Source organism: Vigna unguiculata, chromosome 5 (assembly GCF_037176805.1).
Source record: "Vigna unguiculata cultivar grain cowpea cultivar isolate G323 ecotype 2 chromosome 5, ASM3717680v1, whole genome shotgun sequence".
Classification (NCBI taxonomy): domain Eukaryota; kingdom Viridiplantae; phylum Streptophyta; class Magnoliopsida; order Fabales; family Fabaceae; genus Vigna; species Vigna unguiculata.
In genome coordinates this window covers 13,316,376-13,339,603 of record NC_140796.1, presented here as the reverse complement: position 1 = coordinate 13,339,603, position 23,228 = coordinate 13,316,376, and the positions used below count along the sequence as shown (strand labels likewise).

General features: G+C 31.5%; 2 protein-coding genes across 3 annotated transcripts; one reads left to right on the top strand and one right to left on the bottom strand.

Moving 5' to 3' along the window:
* Window positions 1-957: 957 nt before the first annotated feature.
* LOC114183947 (uncharacterized) lies at window positions 958-4,524 on the bottom strand. Its single transcript, XM_028071150.2, has 4 exons — window positions 4,314-4,524; window positions 3,220-3,342; window positions 3,046-3,136; window positions 958-1,239 (listed from the first exon to the last, which is right to left on the bottom strand). The coding sequence occupies exons 2-4, from the start codon at window positions 3,331-3,333 to the stop codon at window positions 1,109-1,111; spliced, it is 336 nt and encodes a 111-aa protein (XP_027926951.1). The 5' UTR covers window positions 3,334-3,342; window positions 4,314-4,524; the 3' UTR covers window positions 958-1,108.
* A 10,208-nt stretch (window positions 4,525-14,732) lies between these two features.
* Window positions 14,733-22,715, top strand: LOC114185327 (pectin acetylesterase 5-like). 2 transcript variants are annotated; one of them, XM_028072989.2, is made up of 12 exons: window positions 14,733-15,075; window positions 15,155-15,237; window positions 16,017-16,146; window positions 16,827-16,900; window positions 16,996-17,085; window positions 19,961-20,085; window positions 20,387-20,447; window positions 20,583-20,636; window positions 20,762-20,839; window positions 20,923-21,028; window positions 21,218-21,363; window positions 22,168-22,715. In XM_028072989.2, the coding sequence occupies exons 1-12, from the start codon at window positions 14,832-14,834 to the stop codon at window positions 22,276-22,278; spliced, it is 1,302 nt and encodes a 433-aa protein (XP_027928790.1). In that variant the 5' UTR covers window positions 14,733-14,831; the 3' UTR covers window positions 22,279-22,715. The 2 variants fall into 2 exon arrangements, with proteins under 2 accessions (XP_027928790.1, XP_027928789.1); XM_028072988.2 differs by having other exon boundaries at window positions 16,993-17,085.
* Window positions 22,716-23,228: the final 513 nt, after the last annotated feature.

Below are 23,228 nucleotides of genomic sequence, written 5' to 3'. Positions count from 1 at the left end.
ACCCTAAAACCATATCTACCAATTCTATGTTTATTATGGATAAGTGTCCATCTAAGTATTATAAATAGGCACTCTTCACGAAGTATGACATCTATTCAATTATTGCGGTATTTATTGTCTATAACATATTGTTGACTTAAACATCAGGCTTTGCAAACTAAACGTGAACATACAAAAACACCCTGGCTAGGACGAGAAAGACAAAGTTGTGGATGCAAAAACATATATAAATATTTCATACAATATTTGACCAACAAAACGTACTTTAATATTTCATACGACTTCTAAAGTAATTATTTCTCCTTCATATTGATGATGTCGAATTCTAAAAATTGAAATTTTTGAAGTACTAAAACCATGCTTAGATTTTGTTAAACTAGTTACATATTGTAGGTTTTACTATGATTTTTTTTTTCATATTGTATAAATTAATATCTTTAGTTTTTAAGTTGAGTTTTACATCCCTTATATAATTTGTTTTGATATTAAAATTTTATACTAACGCACTTTAATTTTATTATAATGTTTATATTGAATAAATTAATATCTTCTATTTTTATTAAGGTACTTGTACTGTAGAATACTTTTAGAAACCAGTTACTTGGTATCGTAGATGTACCTTACAGAAAGTAGAGATTATATAGAAAATCTTTTACTTACTGGTTGAATTTTGGGAGTTTATTGCTAAAACCAAATTGCTTCGTTTGACCAAATTTTTCCTTAGCCAATTCCTACTATATAAAGACATAAGGCATGTGTATACAAAAATCAAATTTAAAAATTATACAAAATACCGAGCATAATGCAACAGTGAATAACAAAATATTTATTTATGTTAACTTTATGTTATTTGGCAATTTCAAATCTTTTATATGAAATGCATGAGGAATTTTTCAATCTACTTCTACAATCCTTAAAACAAAGGTTCATGACTATGATCATAATAATAGCAATAACTGAAGAAAAGATATGTAGCACTTATGCATTTGTCATCAAAATTTTTTAAAACTATCCAAAACCTCTTGGCTGTAATATAAGGTCAATTATAATCAGCTTGAAAAGCTTTTCTGTCCTTGGACATGGAAAAATATATGGCACAAGGTTGAAATCAATCTTCACGCCATTGTTTTTGACATTTGTCATTCAAGCATCGATAGAATAGAGTTGCTGGTTCATCAGCAGATCTAGTCTGAAATTCTTTGAAAGCAGCTTCACCATGACCGCAATATGGGCATGTCGCTACAACAAAAAGGAAAAAATGGGTGAGAAAAAGGGAAAAAAAGAACAAGAAATTGATAAGGAAAAAAAAGGGGAAGCAAATAAGACATAATTAGTCATGATTCCTTTTTTAATATCAGTCTAATCCCTGAAAAATATCTTCATACGACACTCGAAAGAATAATCTCTTTTTTTCGGATGAATGGGAGTTTGGTCGTTATCACTATTGTATGTAACTAGACTCCAATTTATGATTTCCCCAATCAGTCAATTATATGTTTTTCCACCAAGGTCAGAAAACTTATTAATCATAACCAAAAAATTACAAAAATTCTTAAACTCTGTACCAACTAAAAAATTAAATATATAAGAGGGATCAAAATGGAAGTCCATGATGAACAGCAAAAACAAGCTTTAGCTCAAAGAAAGCAAACTTGAAAAAAAGATCTAGTATAGGAGTTGACAAGCCAAACTGCAATATTGACACAACTTGCAGGTATCATTCAACAATGTCGTGAATCACTTGAGATTAAGATTTAGTTCAATTCGTGTTCGACTTTCAAACTGAACCAGAACAAAATTTCAATTTCCCATACTTCCTAAACCAAATTTTAACCAAGTATTACGATAAATTATTGCATTGTTTTGTGACATTGTCACACTAAATCACATTTGTTTGTCATTCTTATCCCTTTTTCATTTGTACGAGATTCACCACGAGAAAGGGCCTATACCAGAGACCTAATGCACAAGTCTCTCGCCAAATTGGATTTGGAGTGGAGAGGGTAAATATGCGTAGCTTTATCCCCGAAAACAAAGAGGTTGCTTCCAGGATTTCAATCCATGTCTTGCAGGAAGAAAGGCATCACCCTCAATCATTGAACCATGGCTTGGCCTCCCATATTGGATAAAATTTATAAGAAATCATAAGTTTGGTTACCCCACTTCTAAATTAGAAGTGACTGAGACTTACTAAATGGCAAGAATAACTAGCAAAAACTTGAAATCTACAATAGATTAGAGCTTATAGTAGAGAGGGTTAGAAAGAGTGTTGCTAGCATTTCTCACATATTATTCCCAAATTAGTATTCAAAGCTGAACTATATTGGAATTACTAACAGATTACTTCATCTCTGGTGATCAATGACTAGTTCACGCAATTGGTATGCTAACTTAACCATGCACACAGTTGAGCAGAATGTCTTCTGCTTCCAAAGAAGTAAATTTACTAAATCTAGAATTATACCAGGGTAATAGAGCCTTCTACCACATTTTTCTAACCATTTTCTTTGCTTTTACTGAACAAGGAAACAAACAGTTTACCAAAGGCACAGTACAAAGGGGGAAAGAAAGTTGCAATAGAGTGAAGGTTCAAAAAATATGCAACAGAATCAAGAGTTATTGAACATAAGATGTGTGATAAAAACCCAGGAGTGACGAGAAGTGAGGTTCTAGGCCCAGTAACATGAACCATGGGAACCAGGATATGGGAAACGAGGGTCCAATAGAATATGTGCTACAACCTAATCCTTCTGCAATGATATGTGCGAAAGACTAGAACTTACAAAAAGTTCTGGCTTCATACTGAAACACTTATCTTCTGGCTCTAAGCACCATATGCCTTTTGATATCATATAAGTGCAGGACATTGATAATTCATTAAAACTTGAGTTATTTGTGCTCCAAAAATAGAAACATTCAAAAAGATTATTAGTTATTCATCACAGTGCTTAATATATGGTGAATTCTGAATACATTTATGGAACATCCTAAACTATAATTCTTCAAAGATAATGTCTATTTAAATAAGAAAGAAAGAGGATGTACCCTCAGTTTTTGGTGCATTCTTCATGTCATCTGGGGAGATTATAGGCTCTATTTCTTTTTTCACCAACCTTTGCTTTCTTTTTATCTTGACCTGTGAGATGAAACCATGAAAACCACGCACAAGAAGCTAAAAACATATTAAGGAAGCACGAAATGGAGAAAGTTAATTCCTACCCTATGGTTGACATGGCAAACGTATGGACAAGCAGAACAAAAAAATCTTGAAGGCCGTTCCAAATAGGGCAATTCAAACTGCAGCATGTTACCACATGTGGGGCAAAACTCCATCTTCTATATCTGCAAAATCAGGATAATCGCCATTAACATGAAGAACATTAAGGTTTCAATGTAAGCCAAATTCCTGAAACTTGAGAATGCTACCTGGTATGTGTTTTGTTTTTCTGAGGTAAGAAGAAATTAAATTAAAAGACAATTTTATTATCGCATAATGTATATCCTATTAGCCAGTGATACTTATTAACGAAACTACAGATTGAATGCTAGATGCATTTAATACCTTAAAACATAAGAAAAATATATCCAGCCCTTTCTTGTTTGCTAAGTAGGAGGATTAGTGAAAAAATGTTGTGCAAGGATTTAGGATTACACTTTTTTCTATCCCAAGGACGAATGAATAGATTAATAGATAAAAAGTTAAAAAATCTACAGATTGGTTTGGCATTTTTAAATGCTCACCCCTATCTTTACTAAATAATAGTTTGCGCTTTGGTCTGATATAAATCAGACATTTACTACACATGTTTTGTTAGCATTTGATCAGATAAATGGAAGCATCTGAAAACACAATAAGATCCCAACAACTTTTGAAGGTTTCAAATTGCATCAACCAAACAAATAAAAAAACAAACTTTATTATTCACGCCACTGCAAGGAGGAAAATTTTGGTGTAGACAATTCATTAAACAGATTGTGCTAATCAAAGATTCAAATTAAACTAAATAAACCATCAACAAGCACTTAATTTAATCTACAACCATCACTTTATATGTATTAAACATTGGTGATCTACAGTTTCGGAATTTTCACCTAGAAGAAGAAAAACACAACCCACAACCCTATTCATATATCCACGCACATTGCTCAAAATTTTCATCAAAAGAGAAAGCAGAAATTTTTCAGCAAAAAACAGAAAGGCTCGTATTGCATTTTAATTATGAAATCGGCACGAATAAAGAATATAAACTATAACTGGTAATTAAAACTAAAAGCAGAAGGTAAGGATATAAGAACAATTTGTGCATTGTTACCGCTATACTTGACAATACTTTTTCCTTCACGATAGTTGCTTCGACTCAACACTCTCCCCCTCCGTTGGGTTGCGGGTTGCGAACTGGCGAATATACGAGAGAAGATAATTATAATTATTGAATAAGAAACGTGATTAAGATGTGGATTGAGAAGAGTGAATATGGGTTTCCTTCCGAGGTTTTGAGCGGGGGACTGGTCAGTCGTTTTGAGCCCCAATTAGGGTCCAAATTAACCTAAATTAATTAGGAGAGGGTTATTTTTTTATTTGGTTCTTGAATTCTTGAATTATTTTTTAAGAAAATAAATTCTGTAAATTAAAAGTAATACTTGGATCTCTATATTGAAGTTTATGGAATTAGAGATAGTTCATAGGGTTTGACACTGTAATACAAATATAATTTAAGACGATTTAAATTTTTTTAGGGACTATATTTAGAAAATTACAGTATTAAGGAATGGTTTGAAATATAAGTTAGAGTTTTATTTACAATTAGTGTAAGTGTATCGTTTAAAATTTATATCCAATGACAAATAATCCAACAATTAGTGTCTAAATTTGAGTTTTCAAAACACCGTATTTATGAGTTGATTAGGAAAGTTCATGCTATTGTAAGTGCATTTATATTTTTAAAATTTTATATATTTTTTAATAATTAATTTAAAAATATGAAAACTATATAGTAAATAACTTACTTTAAAAATATAAATTTAATTATTTTAATTTGTAAGAACTTAATTCTTTGATTATTTGAGAGTCATGCATGCATGTAATAGAAAAACAAACCAATGAATAAAGTTCATGTTTTTTCTATTTCATCAAATAAACTTTGTATTTATATAAATCATGCACTTCACGTTTTTATGTGTTTCATGTATGCCTTTTAATATTCAAATATTAAAAAGTACTTGTTTATACATTTAAATATTCAAAGATTAAAAAAAGTATTTTGTCTGCACGTAGATAATATTCAAAGTATTTATATAGTTTTTCTAGCAATGCAATAGGATCCATAAGCATTTCAAAAAAGAATAAAAATATTATTATATACTAGAAGAATGAAAACAAAAAAGAATGCCCTAATCTTTTATTGAATGCAATACATTTTTTAGCAAATTAATTATATTTTGGATTTGTCATCAGAGCAATCTCAGTAGATCAACAGGGTACATGATGCATAACAAAAACCCTAATTGTTCAATGAACACTTGAACTGAAAAGAAAAATAATAAAAATTACAATTGGGAAGAAAACATGAGGTTATAAAGTGATTGCTTATATAATCAATAATACTAGAAGAAAGGAAGAAAAAAAAATCAAGTCAACAATGGGTGAGGGATACAAATTTATTTGCTTGTTGAGTCACAATTGATGTTAGTCCTTGAGTTGAGATGCAATGTCAATCTCCTTACTATTTGTAGTTGAAACTAGGTTTTCATTTGCCAACCCACCAATGTATTTGGTTAAAAAAATAGTCCAACATTGCAAAGTTCAATATAATGTGTGTCACCATGCAGGTTGGTGGACCAACCTGGCTCACCACGAGTTCAACCCGGGTGAGTCGGGTTCTTGGTGGGCCGGGTCAAAAATTGACCCATACTGAAATTTGTAAAAAAAATTCAACCTAACCCGGCCCGAAACCGTGGTGGCCCGGGTTGACCCACAGGTTCCAAAGCTTAAGAATGTGTTCTTCACCCTTCGTCGCATCTTACACAATAATCAATCGACAATCACATGTAAACGAATTGAAAATAATTATCACATAACTTTATGTAATCTTTTCTTAAAATAAAGTCACAAAATTATTAATTATTTTTGTTAATTTCTTTCGCTATTAAAATTATATATTTAATTAGTGGAACCACATGTAACTTGTGTTATTTTTTTTATTATAACAAAAATTTTATTGAACTACTAGTGTAAACACAGGCGCTATCGCGCCTGTGTGTACGTATTTTTTGAATTATATTAATAATTGATGATATTGTAATGTTATTAATTTAAAATAAAATAAAAGTATATTTATAAAAAATAAAATAAAATGTATGGAGAAAATAAGAGAAAAATAACTGTTGATGAATAGTAAGAGAAAAAAAGAAAAAGGAGATAAGTAAATAATTTTATAAAAACTTGTAAAAGTAACCGTTAATTTTTAAAAATTTAATAAATAATTAAATTATAAAGGGTAAAGTTGGAATTATGAAATGTGGACACAAAAGAGGGAATCCCCTTTATATATAGTTATAGATAAAATTATTTTTAATTATTAAAATAAAAAATTAATAAATTATAAATAATTTAAATAAAATGATTATAAAAATAAATATTTTTTTTGTATGAATGATTTTTTTATTATGAATAATTATTTTGAATTAAAAAATAATTATTAAATGGGTAAAATTGAAATATAGTTGTTTATTATAAATAATTATTTATATTTAAAAAATAATTAATTAAAAGAGTAAAATTTAAAAAAATTGTGTATATCAAAATAGTATTTTTTTTTATTAATAGTGTATTAATAGCATGATAATTTTTTGTTTAACATAACTTTTTTTGGGATGTTTGTTTTTATTTGGTTTAACATCACATTTCATTGTTGAAGTTTCATATTTTTTCACATTTTGTCACCAACTTTTAATTTGACAAATTTCACTATTAATATTTTTAAAGTATTTCTATTATTAAGTTATGTATTAGAAATGTGAAATGACCTCTGGCACAAAAAGAATCTCCTTAAAATTAAAAGAATATTAATTCTATATTTTACTAAACATTTTATTAGTTTAGTTTCACTTTTAAATCTTTTAAATTTTACATTATTTAAAATTTAAACATATTTTATCTCTTCAGGGTCAATGAAACAAATCTAATTTGTCCTTTATAATTATTTTTCTGAAAAAATGAATAAACCACACGTAAGTAAAAGTATAAGAAGTTTTATAAGTGGTAGTCAAACAATCTTAGTTTGAACATCATATAAATGATTATATGTCTTCTGTTGAAGTATTAGAATATTTAAGTCAAAGATGATTAAGATCTTAATAGATGATTGCAATATAATATTGGATGTTTATGGAATTCTTTACAAGTTTTGAAGAGCAAACTAGTAAATTTCATAGAAAATCTCAACAAATGCATAATCTACTCGTTGAACATTAAATGTTCTGCTACCATGGTATGACTAGTCAGATAAAGAATATCCTTTTATTAAAAAAAGAATTATAACGTAGAGGGTTAACCAACACATATTAATATATTGTATTTCACATTTACTTCATTGAGTGTGAAACCTTGTAAAAGCAATATTATATAGGGGAGAAAACTTTGTGTAATTAGTCTAAAATGACGTTATATACTCGTTACTAAATTTAAGTGGAGTTTTGTGGATAATGTGAAATAATTATGCACTTTTGTAAGTAAAAAGTAAAGTGAATGTGAAAATATTTGTAAATATTTATTTTTAGTAGAATCTTTTATAGTTTGTATTAGAGAAATAGATATGTAGTCCATATTTAGGATAAATAAGTATAAATTCCATAGTGTCTTTGTTTTATGGTTAAATAATTTCATTGATTTCAATTTTTGTAGGAAAATCTCAAGTAGATAATCTTTTTTTGTCTCAATTAGATCTCTATTTTAAAAAAATTATTGTAATTAATTTTTTTCTGTTAGTGGTGCATAAACAATGTTAACTATGTGTTACGTGTCACGTAGTTTTTTAATTTTTTTTAATCTTTTAATTTTTTTAATTTTTTTAATTTTTTTAATTTTTTTAATTTTTTTAATTTTTTTAATTTTTTTAATTTTTTTAATTTTTTTAATTTTTTTAATTTTTTTAATTTTTTTAATTTTTTATAATTAAAAAAAATAAAAAACAAATTATATATGTGAAGCTAACATTGTGATATGTGGTAGAGACAGTGTGATGTAGCAGTAACAGTTTGTTGTAACACTCATTCTCATTTGTTGCAAGGCTCACGCTCCTATATGAAATGCTTGGGAGTCATTAGTGTTGGCACAAAATGATCGCTTTACCCTTCTGCAAGTTGTAGAATTTTTCGTAAGTTGTGGTTATTGTGAACGTTAGGTTTGTTGCCGGATATTTATTCTAAAAGCCATGGAATGTTAGCCCATCACAATACCTCTCCTCTATCTATAAATACTGCTCGACGCCTCCTTTGAAAGACACATTTCACGCTTTCATTTCTTCTCTTAATTGTCGTTCTTTCATTCTCTTTTGTGAAATCCTAGGTTATTTATTCATTTAGTTTGAGAGTTCCTTGCTAGTGTTGAGATCCTTGAAAAATTAAGGAAGTTCTTGTTGTATCCTAGAGGAATTGCGTAACACGTTGCAGATAAGTCCTTAAGGGTAGTGTGAATCTACATGCCTCAAGAAGTCTACTTTATTCGTGATTTCCATCAGTTTATACAACAATACAACAATCTTTAGGACTTATGGCTGACATTAACAACATTCAAAATCTGGAGCATCAAAATATTATTTCCAGACCTCATACTATATTTACAAAACCATTCCCGGACATGTTGAAAATTGAGGTATTCTTTGGAAATAACTTTTGACGTTGGTCAGAGCATGTGTCTACCTTATTAGGTATGTATGGAGTTGCTACTACTCTCACATCTTCAAAACTCGACTTCAATACACCTGTAAAAAAAAGTTAAAGACTGAAATCATTCGAAAAAGGTATCCCAACACACTTTACTTAATGTTTTGTCTGATGACTTGTTATATGTGTACTACTCATATAAGGAAGCGAAAGACATTTGAGATTCATTGATTCTCAAATATACTGCCAAAGATGTTGTCAGACAAAGATTTGTCATAGGAAACTACTACTGCTGAGAGATGATTGAAGATAAAAACATCAATATCCAAATTAACGAGTACCACAAGCTACTTGAAGATATCAAACTAGAGAACATAGTTTTTCCTGGTGAGTTCATTTCAAAACTTTTGATCTAGAAATTGTCGCCATCGTGGACTAACTACAAACAACAATTGAAACACATACACAAGCAGATGTCACTACCAAAACTTATTACACACATCATCATTGAAGATACCAATAGAAATGAGTGTTCTACTGTAAGGGCCAAAACATTAACTATGGAAGCAAATATGGTAAAAGATAAACTTGCTCCAAAAAGGTATGAGAATAAACTTGATCAGAAAAAGAAAAACAATTTTCGAAATTCCCATCCCAAAGGATCCACCTCACCTTCAAGAAGAAGGGAAATAAATTTGTATGTGGAAATCATGCACCTTAGTGCAGAAGTACATTAATAAATGACAATCTTCTTAAGGCAAATATAATCGAGGGGAAGATACCATTGTTGCATTCATTTCACACAAAAAATCTAGTGAGCAAATGGGTAGACCTTGGTGCTACCAGGCACACGTGTTGTATATGTGTGGAACCTCAAACTGAATTGTCAGGGTTAATTCATACTGATCTAACTTATTTAAGAAAAATAATGTCTAAAGGTGGTAAACATTATTTTGTAATGTTTATAAATGATTATTCTAGATATGCTAAAGTATACTTAATCAAACATAAGGATGAAACATTTGATGTGTTTTTAACTTATAAAGAGGAAGTAGAAAATCAATTGAATAAGAAAATTAAGACTCTAATGGATTAGCTAAGCGAAAAAGTAGATATCTTGAAGAAATTATGAAAGCCATGGTAATTAGTTACGATGTAGTTGATAACCTGTGGGGAGAATATCTTCTCGGTGCATGTTTTTTACGAAATAGGATACTTCATAAGAAAATTGGTAAAACTTCCTATGAGTTATGAAAAGGTTGTCAACCTAATCTTAAATATCTAAGAGTGTGGGGGTGTCTAACTAAGGTAAAGTTACTCGATCCTAAGAAAAGGAATATAGGCTTTAAAATCTTTAATTGTATGCTTTTAGGCTATGTTGAACATATTGTTGCCTATAGGTTTATTGTTCTTAAAAGTTATGTAATTGAGCATAATCTATAGTGGAGAGAAACAATGTTGTGTTTTTTGAACATATATTTCCTTTAAAAGGTTAGTAATACACCCGAACAACCTATAGATACTAAGAATGATGTCAAGTGTGGATTTGAGAATAAGTAAAAGATAAAGGAAGAAAACTTCTTTTTGGAGATGACTTTTATATCTTTCTAGTTGAAAATGATCTAACAAGTTTTTTAAGAGCTACTAGTGCTCCAAATGCAACACATTGGGATAAGGCCATTATGATTGAAATTGAATCAATTTAGAAAAATAATATGGACTTTAGTAAATTTGTCGAGAGGAGAAAAATCCATTGGTTGTAAGTGGATCTTTAAGAAAAAATATCACACTGGTGGATCCATAGAAAAGTATAAGGCAAGATTAATAGCAAAAGATTTTACTCAAAACCCCAACATAGATTACTTTGATAATTTTGTCCCTATGACTAGAATTTTCTCTATAAGCTAGTGATACACCAAATAGATGGTAAGACTATTTTTCTAAATGTGAATTAGAGGAAGAAATTTATATGACTAAACTTGAAGGGTTTGTTGTTCTTGGTCAAGAGACCAAAGTGTGCAAAATTTTAAAATCTTTGTATGGGTTGGAATAAGCACAAAAGCAATAGCATGAAAAAATTGATAATGTGGTACTTTAAAATGTTTTTACACCTAATGGTGTTGATAAACATGTGTACTCTGAATCTAAAAGTGATGAATGTGTTATTATATGCTTGTATATGGATGACATGTTAATCTTTGGTACAAGTATTGATATAGTCTTTAGAACTAAATTGTTTATAAGGTCTAAATTTGAAATGAAAGATATGGATGAAGCCAATGTGATTTTAGGTGTTAGAATCATAAGAAATGGAACAAGTATATTACTATTCCAAGAACAATACATTGAGAGACTTCTTACGAAGTTTAGGTATTATGATTTCAAACTAGTGAGCACCCTTATGATGCTAACTTTAAATTAAAGAAAAATACAGAAGAATCTATTTCTCAATCTTAGTATACCTAGATATTTGGGAGCTTACTACATTTAATAAGCTTTTATAAACCTAATATTGCTTATGTAGTAGGTAGATGGAGTAGGTACACTCATTATCCTAATTAGGAACATTGGGATGCACTTGCAAGACTTATGAGATATATAAGAGGTTAAATGAATTATGTTATTGAATAAAGTGGATTTCCCACTGTACTAGAAGGATACATTGATGCTAACTGGATCTCCGATTCAGATGAGACAAAGTCTACTAGTGGTTATGTATTCACACTTGAGAATAGTGCAATTATATGGAGACTGGCCATACAAACAATTATTGCAAGATTAACAATGTAATCTGAGTTTGTTGCTCTTAAAATGGTTGGTAGTGAGGTTGAGTGGTTGAAAAACTTCTTAGCAAACATTCCACTAGGAATGAAACTAACTTCATATGTGTCAATACATTGTGATTGTCAATCGACAATAACTATAGCTAAAAATAAGAACTACAATGGAAAGAATAGACATATACAAGTGAGACATAATTTGGTGAAGCAACTGCTAAAGAGTGGAATAATTTCCATTGACAATGTGAAGTCAGAACAGAATCTAGTAGATCCTTTGACAAAACCCTTTGGAAGAAACATGATTTTAGAAACATCAAGGGGAATGAAACTTAAGTCACTTGCAAACAAATAAGTGATGGTAACCCAACCTTTGTGATTGAAGATCCTATGAATAAGGTTCACATGGGTAAAAACAAGTCACATGTTGGTTTTGATAACACTAAAATTGATTTCAAATCAATTTTGTCCATTCCTATGGTGTGTGTGTGTGTATGTGAAAGTGCTAGAGACTGCATTATTAAGAGGTTAAACTTTGTAATTAAACTTCTAAACGGTGTAACAATTTTAGTTTAAATAAAATTTTAATGATTTTTATATCCCTTGCGAGTGATGTATGATTTGCAACATACAGTTGATGAAATCACCTATATAAGTGTTGAGTGAGGCTGCTTGAATGAGATATTGACAAGATCTCTATAGCAGTTATGAATATCGGGCACACACATGGCTTAGTAAGCGCAATACAACAATAACAACAAGGATTGTGAGGTTGTACTATGATTGATAAACAACTAACACACACTAAGTGTTTTTGGTTCATATAACTTATTATACCAACTACATTGTGTATTAAGTTTCTCAATTTAAGACTCGTTCATTTAGCTTGCTATACCAACTCTTATGTATTACATCTCATATGAGATCCATGATTTTATTCTTTCAGTCTTTCTATATCTTATCTTTTGTAATATGTGGGGGATTGTTATAAAAACAAAGTATATAAATGTATTGAAAAATATAAACGTTACAGTTTGCTACAACACTCGTTCTCGTCCGTTGCAAGACTCACTCTCTTATCCAAAATTCTTGGGAGTCACTAGTGTTGGCACAATTTGACCATTTTCCTCCTCCGCAAGTTGTGGGATTTTTTACACGTCGTGGTTATTGTGAATGTTGGGTTTGTTGTTGGATATTTCCACCGAAAACCATGGGATTTTGGCCCATCACGATACCTCTCCTCCATCTATAAATAGTGTTTGATGCCTCGTCCAAAAGACACACTTCTCACTCTCATTTCTTCTCCTCTCTTGATCTCTCATTCTCTTTTCTCATTTCTTTGTTTTTTGAAACATCTCGAGTTATTTATTTATTTTGAGAGTTCCTTGCGAGTTATGAGATCAGTGGCGGATGTAGACCCTAATACGTTTTTTTTTGTTGGGGTGTTGGGGGGATGGGGGGCAAACATATAAGATTAGAAGGGGTAAAATATTTTTTTTTAAAGATATTTGGACCCTCATATACATGTAGGTTCACCGATGTCTAAGATTATCGAAAAATCCAAAAAGTTCATATTGTATCTTGGGGAACTCGCGTAACACGCCGTAGTTAAGTCCTTAAAGTAATGAATCTACACATTTTAACAAAATTTACTTTGTTCGAGATTTTTATCAACTTATACAACAACACAACAAAATGTGCAATTAGTGTGGAACTTTATGGTAAAATATGGAATGAAACCTATTTCTTATTTCAATTTAAACATAGTGTTTAAGAATTTTGGTTTAATTTATGGATGCTAATTGTGTTATAGATTTTTATCACCTTTATTATTTGAGTACTAATATTACTTATTAGGTTTAATCACTCAGATGGTACCCACTTTAGTAGAGGTGTCTCAATCTGATACTCGCTTTTAAAAAAGTGTCAACTGCAGCTAAACTTTTGAAAAAGTGTTTCAATTAGGTCCCTTTCAGACGAAGATAACTAATGTCATTAACGGCGTATCACGTGTCAGTATATGATTTTTTTTATTTTTTAAAAAAATTAATTCGTGTCAGGTCCCTGGTGTGACACGTGGCATTGCTAGTGCCATGTGGCAATGCAATGCCACGTATCAGTGTCACCATCAAATGTCACTTTGTTGATTTCAATTTAGTCTCCATGTATGTCTCAATCATTCAATTTAGTCCATACTTATGCATATCTGATTCAATTTTAACCTAATTTTTTTAATAATTAAAATCAATTTTTTATAAAATTAAAACTAATTAAGTATAAATTTTTTACAAAAATGAAGTATTTGATATTTATATTAAAATTTAGTGGTAAAAGTCATTTTATTAAGTCATTTTTAATAATAAAGATATTAATATAACATTCATACAAATAAAAATTTTGGTTTACAATTAGTAAGAGACAATATTGTTGTATTTTGGAAAAAAAAATAACAAAACATGAGTAGGTAATAAAAAGTAATTAATAAAGTATTATGTTAAAATTTCGTTTTTAATAAAAAAATATTAGTATAACATTTATACAAATTATAAATTTGGTCTGAAATGGGAAAGAAACAATATAAATATTAGTACTTAATTTTGTAAAAATATTTATACTTAATTAGTTTTAATCTTATAAAAAATGAATTACAAAAATATTTTAATTATTAAAAAAATTTGGACAAAATTGAATCAAATACACATAAATAAGGACTAAATTGAATAAAAAAAACATATATAGAGACTAAATCTAAATTAAGATTAACACATGAAATTTTATTTTCAAAAAAAAAATAAAAATAAAAATAAAACTACTGACACATGACACGCGATTAACAGAAAAAAAACCTAATTAAAATACTTTTTAAAAAATTAAGATGCAATTCACACTTATTTTAAAATCAGATATCAAATTCACACACCTCCATTTTAACTCTTGTTATATCTTAAACAAATAATGACCATGTGCGAAGGGTTTGCGTAACATGTACTTCAGTAGTGTCACCCAACAACATAAGCAAAATATCCTACACAACATTAAATAAAGGACATCGAGCACGTTGTGAATTAGATCCATCTATATCTACGCTGCGTTGACTCCAATCCCATCAACGACTACCTGCACTCTCGCAGTGTCTCTCTCCATTCCCATTCTCCCTGCATCACAAAAACGATGCCTCATTCTTCTTCTTCTCCTTCTTCCGTTCCAACCATTTCCAATCTCCGTTTTCGCGCCCTAATACTTGGGTTCTCCAAGAACTACGCAATCGCTGCATTCGTCTTCCTCCTCCTCTTCTCCCTCTCTATCTTCTCTCACTTGGATTCCCGTTCCCGTTCCCGTCCCGGTTATCCCTCCCATCCACGCTCCACTCTAGTTCCCTTAACGCTCCTCCGAAACGTCAATCGAACGCGCGCGCGTACGTCCCTAATCATCCCACGCGCCTCCCTCCTTTTTCGCCTTAACTGAATCCCGAATTTCCATCTCTCTGTGTGCAGTTTGCTTGGACGGGAGCGCCCCCGGTTACCATTTCCAAAGCGGGTTCGGATCCGGATCTCGCAATTGGTTGCTCCACATTGAGGTTTCTCATTTTGCTTTTGTCAAATTCGGTTTGGTTTCTAGAATAGAGAAAAGCTGGCAACACACTGCAAGAGAAGTTTGTTTGTATGGGAAACAGTTCTTGAGGTGAAAATATGAAGGAAAAATAAAGCATTTTTTTAAATTAAAAATTAATTTATGTTATGCATATGTTAAAGATAATAATTTAGAAGAAGAAAAAAACTATGCACGTATTTATTGCTGTTATTTTTTCTCTAATGCAGAAAATTGAACAGTACCAGATTTATGTTTCCGTACTATCGTAGCCTTAGTCAGTGTCTGTGTGATACTTAATACACCTTTATTAACACTTTGTTAAATACAGAAATGTTCTCAAAACACTCCGGCATAAAAATGTAATCTAGTTTGGGACTAGTATAGTCACTGGACTATCTACATTACGTATAGTTGAACTTTATGTGCTTTTTACTGATAACTGAAAACTTAGAAATCTGTCACATAGAAGTGATGATTTTTTACCATGTAATAGTTTCTCTTCAGACACACCATTTTAAATGCACTCTTTAGAATTTGTTCAATGTGTTGAAAATCCCGAAATAGTAAGGGTTTCATTCATTTCTTGTTTAAGAAGTCTTCTTTGTGATTTTATAGTTTCTAATGACTTTCAACTGATAATATAAAGCATGTGAGAAAATGTGTTACTAGCACTTCTCTCGAAAGTATTATTACCTGGTTTCAATTGTGTGCGCAGGGAGGAGGGTGAAGCTATTGATTATTACCTGGTTTCAATTGTGTGCGCAGGGAGGAGGGTGGTGCAATTCAATAGCTTCATGTACTCAACGAAAATTCACTCATTTGGGGTCTTCTAACTATATGGAAAAACTTATTCCTTTTTCAGGAATATTGAGCCCTGACCCCTCTCAAAACCCAGGTTAGATATCTGTAACTGTAACATGCTTATATCGTTGTTTTAAATTTTAAATTCCACAGGCTGCATCTGTCTAGAATTTCCAGCAATATCAACGTAGGTCACAGAAACAGATGCAACTTGCAATTTAAACCCTTGGCTTATGTACTGTCAAAGTAACACTTAACTGCTTCTATCACAGGATGATACTTGCTTGTCAACTATTTCTTGATATCTTTCTTTATTCTGTTTCTGTCGGAACTTACAATTTGTTGAAGAGTTTAACTTCAATGCATCGATGTATTACATTTTCCTATTATCATCCAATTCTGTGATGCTACATTCTCATGATTAAATGGTATGGTGACAAAGTTTTAGACACAGTAAGACATCATTGTTCTAGTTTAGGCATTTTGGTATTCTGGGTTCTGTTGATTATGTTGGTAGACTGATTGTGGAATAAATTTCTACTGTTCTGATATTCATGATTGTTTGTATTGGTGACATTTTCCCTCAAATTTGAATAAGTACATATCCAGCTCACCCTTAACATGCATATGTGGCCGTTGAGTAGATTTTACTGCCAGAAAGTGTAGAATGTGTGTTTGTTTGTATGTTGGTAAAAATAGATAGATAGACGATCTGATATGTTGAGAAAATGCTGTTACTTCATATTGAATAAATGATCTGTCAAACTTATTCAGATTTCTTTAACTGGAACAAGGTGAAGATACGCTATTGTGATGGTGCATCTTTTGCTGGTCACCCCGAGAGCGAGGTTAGGATTGATTTTACATTTGATACTGGTTGTTGGTAACCTTTATATATTTGGGTTTATATTGATGTATTTTTTAAACATATTTTGTACAGCAGAGAGGAAGCGAGTTATTTTTCAGAGGCCAGGTCATATGGGAAGCTATTATGGATGAACTCTTATCAATTGGCCTGTCCGAAGCAAAGCAGGTTATACTTTCATCACAAGAATAATCCAACATATCTTTTAAAATTTTCTGAGCTTGTTTATAACAAACAGGCTTATCAAAATGGATATAATACCTGGTTGTCAGTCTTTTACTCAATTTTATCACTTGCATTGTAAGCAGTAAATGAATGGACAATGTGGTCAATATTCTGTTTGTTCCGCACTTATTATCCTCATGCAATGCATAGTGAAAGACATATTATGCAATTATTCTTGTAGAACAGGATCAGACTTAGATGAAGGAGAAAAATAATGAAGATTTTATTTATTGAATTCTGTTCTCTATCTTGGTTAGAGAGATGACAAGTTTGAGATAGAAGAGTGTCAATGTACAGAAAGAACTCTACACACTCCTCACCGCTCTCAAACTCTACACCTCCCCACTGCTCTCAATAACCCTCCAAAATGATTTTTTTTTTCTCCTCCTTGTTTATTATTGACTGTTATGTTTGTTGCCAGCACAACAACAGCATTGACTAGTAACAACCTTTATTCCCTGCACTCTAGTACAACTGGATCAGATGCTACCCAGTCTTTTTAGAGGTCTGGACTCTTGAACTAACAATTTTCCAAATAATTCTGATGTTCCGAATTGGAGCTTCCCTGTCTTTTATGACAACCTTTAGCATGGTTAGTTAACTAACCACTGTAGTTCTTACCTAGTTGGCTATCTAACTGTAACATTCTGTCACAACTGAGAAGGAAAATTGCTTTTGAGGCATTTCTATTTGGCCTAGCCTATTCCTTCTCCTATAATTTCTTTGATTGGAGGTTGACAATCAATCTCCTTTGTATTCTTTCTAGTATACGTCCTTTTAATTGGGGTCCTGCGATCTTAGTTGTAAAAGATATATGATTTGGTCTTAATAATTATGTAGAGGATGATAATTAGGTATATTCTCCATTAATAGCCATTATTAGCTTTCTCAATATTATGCTTTGAAAGATCATAAATAAAGAATTTACATGTGTGATTAAACACACGATTCACAAGAGAGAAACTCTTTGTAGTATCATAGAGCTAGGTTTTCTTTTTCCCTGTATATTTCCCTTTTCTTTTTTTCCACAACGCACGTTCAAACGACATTGTTCATGCCGCATTGTCCATGCAGTACTGTTCACGCTCACTGTTCATATGGGACTGTTTGTGCGTTCTGTTCATGCAGTTGCTATGATCTTCCATTCATTAATACTTACAAATTAAGTTTTAAATATTAATTTTAATATAGTAATTAAGATGTAAAGGTAATAGTTATTTTAAATTATTTAATTAGAGACATTAATTAATCAATTGAAAACTTAGAAAGCATTTATATGATAAATTGTGTTCTAAATATGTATATTTAGAACAAATTTTAAAAATAAAAAATTAAAAAAGAGTTGGTGGGATGGCCCACCCTTTGGTGAGGTGGGTCAAGATTTTCAATGCGATTTGTTAGACAAGCCACTGACGGACTAAGTCAAAATGGACCGAGCTAATCCCTTTTACGATTGTCATTTCCCGGTTGAAGCATGCTTCAGACTTTTTGACCAAGACTAGTATAATTGATTGTTGCCCCAACGTTAGTGCTATGGATCCTAATTTAAATCTTCTTCTAGAATAGGGGGAGTGATTGAAAGACCTCAGAAGATATCATCATCGTCTACTAAGCAGACTGAATTACTTCACTGTCACTAGACCAAACATCACATGTGTAGTTAGTGTGGTTAGCCAATTCCTAAATGTCTCATGTGATAGTCATTGCTGTGGTACACATCCTTCGATACATTTAGAATGCACCAAGTTGCGATTTAATACATGCAGATGAAGGCAATTCCAAAACTTGTTTGTTATTCTTTCTAATGCTGATTGGGAAGGATTACTATAACATGGGAGGTAGACTTCTGGATATTGTCTTCTCATTTGTGGGGACTTGATTTCTTATTGGAGCAATAGGCATAAGATAGTTGCTAAATCCATTCCTTAAGTTGAGTAGTAGACTAGGGAGCAACTGCATGCAAGATTACATGGCTTTAGCAACTTCTTTGGAGATACACAGGATACTCGACTAATATATGACATGAAACTGCCATTCACATTGCATCAAACCAAGTCTTTCATGAGCCAACTAAACACAGAAATTGTCATTTTGTGGGAGAGAAGGTGCTATATGGAGAGATCATTACTGACTTTGTCAACTCCATTGACCAACAAGTAGACATGCTCACTAAATCCCCAAAGAGCTATGTATTGACCACATTTGTAACAAGTTTTATTCATGACATATATGTTCCAATTTAAAGGGGACTATAAAAATATGATTTGATCTTAGTAATTAGGGAAATATGTATAGGTGATAATTAGGGATATTATCCATTATTAGGTTTTCCTATATTATACTTTGAATGATTATAAATAAAATAGTTACATGGGTGATTAAGCACACAATTCACAACAATGAAAAAACCATTTAATAAACTTTTTGTTAGTTTATATTGGATAACTTCTCTTTAATCTAATTTTTGCTTGAGTTGGTCAGCATAAGAAAGTGGTTGTTCTTTATTGTAAATGAACTTTAGTAATAAGCACAAATATTTTCCATTTTCTGTTAAATGAACTTGAGCAATAAGAATAGACGTTAACATGATAGATTATATCTTTTCTTTTCAATTTGAACAAGTCCAGTTTCAAGTGTTAAAGGAATTACTGTGTTAGTTCTTGTCATTTGACATGAATGTAATTCTAAATAGGCAGTATTATCTCACTCCATACTCCAGATTATATGCTTTTGATATGTTGCACTGTTTATGAATTATGATGCATTAGCCTTGAATTAAAACTCGCTAGCATTTGATGATAGAAGACTGCTTCTGTAGGCGTTGCTCTCAGGATGCTCTGCTGGAGGGTTAGCAGCTCTTATACACTGTGACAACTTCCGACAAGTACTTCCTAAAGAAGCAACTGTTAAGTGCCTTTCTGATGCAGGGTTCTTCCTAGATGAGTAGGTTTCTCTCAACATGCTCCTTTTTCTGTCATGATAATTTCTAGTAAATGTAAACTGAAAGTTGCCGAAACACCTTTTTATTTTATCACACTATGGGTGATCTCTGGTTGATACTTCTTGAGCAAAAAAAGTTTTGAGTAGCAATGGACCAGAGTTTCATTAACCGCTATTGAGATTTGACAAATCGTGCTACTGGTACATTGAATTCTAATTACCTGTACATGGCATGCTCACCATCTCCCATGTTATGTGTTACTACTTAAAGTAATTAGTATAATCTCTATCACACAAATTTCAGGAAGGATATTAGTGGAAACAGTACAATGAGATCCTTCTATCATGATGTTGCCCAGCTCCAGGTGTGGTTGCTTATATAGTTATAGCAATATTTCTTTTAGGAATTACGGTTATACTTACCTGTTAAGTATAAATAAAGAAAAGTACAATGCAATTTTTTCTCTTAATTATATAATAATCGCAAATCTCGTTGTCAGGGTCTTGAAAAAAGTTTGCACAAAGATTGCATTGCTAAAATGGAACCATATAAGGCAGGTTTTTAGCTTCTTATTATACTTTGTTGCCTCAGCCTTTGGTATAATCTGTAACTGTAAAATTTGATTAGTTGGTCATATATTTCAACTAAAGAACAATCAAATGTATATTTGTAATGCAGTGTCTCTTTCCACAAGAAATTGTTAAAAACATAAAGACTCCACTGTTCCTTGTTCATCCAGCTTATGATTTCTGGCAGGTAAGCTCCCTTAGCATGCATGTTTCATTGTTAACATTTTTAAAAGAAATTCTCACATTTGATACGAGTTAAAATGTATTTAGATACGCAATATCTTGGTACCTCAAGGATCAGATCCCCTTGGTCACTGGCAAAGCTGCAGACTGAATATTCGCAATTGTAATGCTAACATGATTGATAAACTTGATGGTAAGTAAACACTGTCACTACCATATAGTTCTGGATATTTTGTTGAAGTCTTGGTTTATTAATTTCTGTAAGCCTTCAATTGGATTAGATTTGGAATAGCACAGATGTTGATTAATGATAATCTAACCTGGAACATAAATATAATAGCCACATCAAGGCATGGATAACGCGGGAAATTATGATTGTCAGGTTACCGTGGCTCTTTACTGAAGACTTTGAATGAATTCCTACAACGAAAGGAGATTGGAATGTTTATAAATTCCTGCTTTGTCCATTGCCAGACTGAGATGGAAGTAACGTGGCATTCTCCCAACTCTCCTAAAATAAATGATAAGGTAATCATAGTTTTGGAACCTCACATATGCAGTGTAGATAATATAAGCTATATAATACTCAAGACATGGAATTCACCCAACTATCCTGAAATAAATGATAAGGTAGGCCTTGTTTTGTTACCTCAGGAAGGTCATACAATAGGAAATTTGCTTTTTGGCAGCTAGCACTAATATAGAATCACAACATGGTACTGATATTTTAAGTGCCAAACTTAATTAGCTACTCCTCTGGACTAGCTTCTTTAACCACATCTCTCCATTAAAATGGGAAGATCCTTACTTGTTCTCCAGTCGACACTAGATTTTGATGTTGTTGATGCTGTGAATATGGTTCATTTAACACTAGTTGTGACAAACAATTCATTTACTTCTTGATAATGGCTTAGCAGTTAGCATTAGCACATATAGTCCGTTGTGATTGATCCGTATTTGGGATTTGACAACTTTTATGTTAATTGTCGTTAGAGTCTAACAAATTCTTCCGCTTTTTCCGATGCCTGAGATCAGTCACGGGACCATAGGCAAAGTAATATAATGTTTTAAAATATAAAGTGTAGTAAAATAACAAAACTTAATTTCACATTTTCTGTTTATTTGTATAAGCATTATATAGTTATTTTATCTGAAACTGAAATACGTGTCTTCCCCTTTCCCTCTAAACTCACACTTCTTCTATACATTAAAAAGAAACTTCAGCAAACTACGTCCTAGTCTGGTTTACTTCACATTGTACTTGTTTAGTTTTTGTCATACTGTCATACTGTTCCTTTTGCTACCCCTCACTGTTGTTGACCCCTGGAGCAGACAATTGCTGAATCTGTTGGTGATTGGTACTTTGATCGAGAAGCTGTAAAGCGTATTGACTGCTCTTCTTTTCCGTGCAATCCCACTTGCCACAATATGGATTTCACTTGAATACAAAACAAAACATGGGCTCCATTTTTAATGCCACATTTATCTCGGATCTTCGTCGCTTGAAGTTCATGAAGAAATATACTCCATTTATGCTCTTTCTTGAGAGTGTGCTGGGGAGTTAATCTTATTCACTTTTGCGTGATACGTGTTCTACAGTCTATAGATATTATGCCATGCAGCACGAAGTTTTCCCTTGACCAAGTAATTCCTCCCCGTCGTTGTTATATAACCATTGTATCATTTTTTGTCAGTATCTTTTTAAGTTTTTAAATTTTTTTATTGATTTCCTAATGCAGCATACTATTATTATTATATGTAATGTACTTGTTGGATCAAGTTTTTTGTAATACCTTAATTCTAACCGTAGTGTTTTGGTTAGATGTCTTTTCTCCTCAGATTGCCACATTCGTTAACAATTGATGTAATGACTTTTCTGATTTGGGGGGCAATAAAACTATTCATCAAACAAAAAACATTACAGTTTTGAATGGGATATAGCTCAGCAGAACATAAATATGAGGAAGAAATGACAAAATTGCTGGCAATCTGATGGATCAGTAAAGTTTGTGAATGTGGTAGAGACAATTGTACATCGTTGCAAAACCCATCACATACTCTTTTATTAAGCTAAAAACCGGTATGAATTTATGGACTATATATATATATATATATATATATACACACTGGATGCATAATGAAGAAAACAATTAATGTACAGTCCCTCACATGTATCTATTGGTTATGTAAATAATATTAGATTTAATTATTCTAATGGTACCCACTCTGGTAGATGTGTGTTAATCTGGTATCCACTTCTAAAAGAGTGCTAATTATATTCCAACTTTTGAAAAAAGTGTTTCAATTAGATCTTTTTCAGACAACAATTATTAATGTCATTAACAGCGTGTCATGTGTCCGTTTGTGATTTTTTTTAAATTTTTTAAATTTTT